Below are 2557 nucleotides of genomic sequence, written 5' to 3'. Positions count from 1 at the left end.
GGCATGGATCTTGGAGAAGTCGTCAGTAATTGCCTGGCTTCGTCCGCCACGGATTATCACTCTTCGGGCTCTGCTGATCACTCATCTCCGTCATCCACGGATCATCACTCTTCTGATCAGCACCAGTCCACGACTGCATCCTCAGGTTCTGCCAATAATCACTACCCTTCGGCGCATCACTACGCTCCAGCCACTGCTCATCATTCATCTTCGTCCGTTTGCCATGAGGGGGACTTGTCTGCTGGGTGTTGTCGCTGCAGGAAGCTGGTGCCTTCAAGATTGCTAGTTCAGCCAGCGCGCTTGCAAGTTCACCATTTAACCTTGCTATTTCAGCTGCAGCATTTCTCTGTGCCTGTTCAGCTTCGATCTCTGCTACCCTGCATTTGCAACACAGACGTCCCCTCAGCTCGTCTTCCTTCTTGCAACCGGGGCAAAACACAAGGTAACGCAGGAAGAACCATATCTTAACGTAGAGCTGGTAGCTCACGTAAGCATCTTTAGCTGCATACTCCAGGTTTAAATCAGACAACGGCTGCTCTTCCCAGTAATTGTGCCTCTCTCGAGGGAATTTGCTCTTCATCTGGCTGTACGACTCGTCGATGATGCTAGTTGCAAGACTAGCCATTCAATCCCTCATTAAGTTTCCTCTCTCGTTGAGACCTTTGACGATGACAATTTCCTGGATATCGATCCAGTTCTCCCTTGGAATTATAATCTTCTCGTAATATAACTTTATAAAATCTGCTCTCTTGTCAACGCTGCAGAACACAATTCCTTGATCTTGAAGGAATGAGCGCAGCGCCGGACATTCCCCGTTGGTCCTGAAAGCAAAAATTTAGTACTTGCGAGATCAACACTTGAATAAAATTTGGGACTACGAAGCTAGTCTATATGCAATCTCATAGCTTGAATATAAAATTTGAAACTACATAAGTTTAGTAAGTTCATGATCAACAGTCTGAAAATTATCTAGTCATAATTCATTTGGTACTAATAGAATGCATGAACAACACTTTTATGAAATGTGTAAGTGCAATTGTTTAGTCATTGAAATTTCATTTTGCATCATATAATTTTGAAACTAACAAAATTCTATTAAATGCAAGATCAAGACTCCGGAAATTTGCTTGTCATAATTAATTTGGTATAATGAAATCCAGTACATGCTAGATGAGCATATGGATAGATTCAATTTGATGCAAAAATTTAGTACTTGCTAGATCAACACTTGAATAAAATTTGGGAATACGAATGTTTAGTCTATGCAATCTCATAACTTGAATAAAATTGACATAAGTTTAGTAAGTGCATGATCAAGAGTCTGAAAATTATCTAGTCATAATCCATTTGGTACTAAAAGAATGCATGACCAACACTTTTATGAAATGTGCAAGTGCAAATTTTTTAGTCATTGAAATATCATTTTGCATCATATAATTTTGAAACTAACAAAAGTCTATTAAATGCAAGATCAGGACTCCGGAAATTTGCTTTGTGATAATTAATTTGGTATAATGAAATCCAGTACATGCTAGATGAGCATATGGATAGATTCAATCTGCAAGATCAGCACACCATGCTTTGTGGCTTTTGTTACACAAAACACAGAAACAAAACTAGTTTTGCAGCTAGCACGGTTTGTAGTTTAATTTGTTGCACTCGAGATTAACTAAAACAGATCAAGATTAACTAAAACAGAGCACTCGAGGGTGACTTGGTTCATCATGCACTAGCGATTAACTAAAATCTGAGCAAGATTAACAAAATCAGAGCAAGATTAAGTAAATCAGAGCAAGATTAAGGTCTACAAACCAGGAAAAGTGGCAGACGAGGACGTGGTTCCTCATGCACAGTTGAGCGACGGCGAGGTAGTTGTCTTCTTCGTGGTTGGGGTCCTCCGGAGTGTACTCGAGATCCAATCCTACAAACTTGTTCTCTTCTTCTTCCGCATACCATCGCGCGTACATCTTCGTGTACTTGCTCATCGTCTCCTCCTCGTTTGTGTAGACAACTTCGATCTCCTTGCCGCCATGGACGGTGAAGGTCCCGATTCGAGTAATGGCCTGCATTGCTGACGGCGGAGGAGGCAGAAGCGGTTGCGGAACAGAGGAAGAGGAAGAAGAAGCAGCGTCCATGGCGCGGAGGAGGCAGAAGCGGCGGAGGAGGAAGCGGCGGAGGAGGCAGAAGCGGCGAGGCAGAAGCGTCTTGGCGCGGAGGAGGGTTTTTTCCGTCTAGTGGGAGTGGAACCGGCAAGAAGCGGAGTGGAACCGTCAAGCGGAGAGGCGGAGGAGGGAATTTCTGATTTATTATAATTAGTAAAAACAGAGAATGAGGGGTCCATTTTACCTGCTGGCCCCTAATCCACATAAAATTACCGGAAATGGCCCAACCCACCCGTCAGATGGCCCCACACGTCAGTGGGTGCCATTTTGCCCCACCCACCCCAAAATGGCCCAACCCAAAAGCAACTTTCTCCCCTGTCTCACTCTCTCTCACCCAGCCGCCACTGCCGCCTCTTCCTCTCCCAACTCCGTCGGCCGAAGCTCCGTCAAGCAGC

At 44.3% G+C, this 2557-nt stretch overlaps 1 protein-coding gene across 1 annotated transcript; it reads right to left on the bottom strand.

Moving 5' to 3' along the window:
- Nucleotides 1–625: 625 nt before the first annotated feature.
- LOC139838143 (uncharacterized) lies at nt 626–2069 on the bottom strand. Its single transcript, XM_071827504.1, has 2 exons — nt 1813–2069; nt 626–821 (listed from the first exon to the last, which is right to left on the bottom strand). Exons 1-2 carry the CDS (start codon nt 2067–2069, stop codon nt 626–628), a joined length of 453 nt encoding a protein of 150 aa, XP_071683605.1.
- Nucleotides 2070–2557: the final 488 nt, after the last annotated feature.

The sequence above is a fragment of the Lolium perenne genome, chromosome 3 (genome assembly GCF_019359855.2).
Source record: "Lolium perenne isolate Kyuss_39 chromosome 3, Kyuss_2.0, whole genome shotgun sequence".
NCBI classification, from domain to species: domain Eukaryota; kingdom Viridiplantae; phylum Streptophyta; class Magnoliopsida; order Poales; family Poaceae; genus Lolium; species Lolium perenne.
Note: the sequence above shows the minus strand (reverse complement) of the source record. Positions and strands in the feature narration are given on the sequence as shown.

Bases quoted from the DNA above. Each gene is read 5' to 3' on its own strand.
- LOC139838143 (XM_071827504.1), bottom strand. From the start codon at position 2,069: ATGCAGGCCATTACTCGAATCGGGACCTTCACCGTCCATGGCGGCAAG. The intron at 822-1,812 runs GTTTGTAGACCT...TTTTGCTTTCAG, and splicing joins CTCGTCTGCCACTTTTCCTG to GACCAACGGGGAATGTCCGG.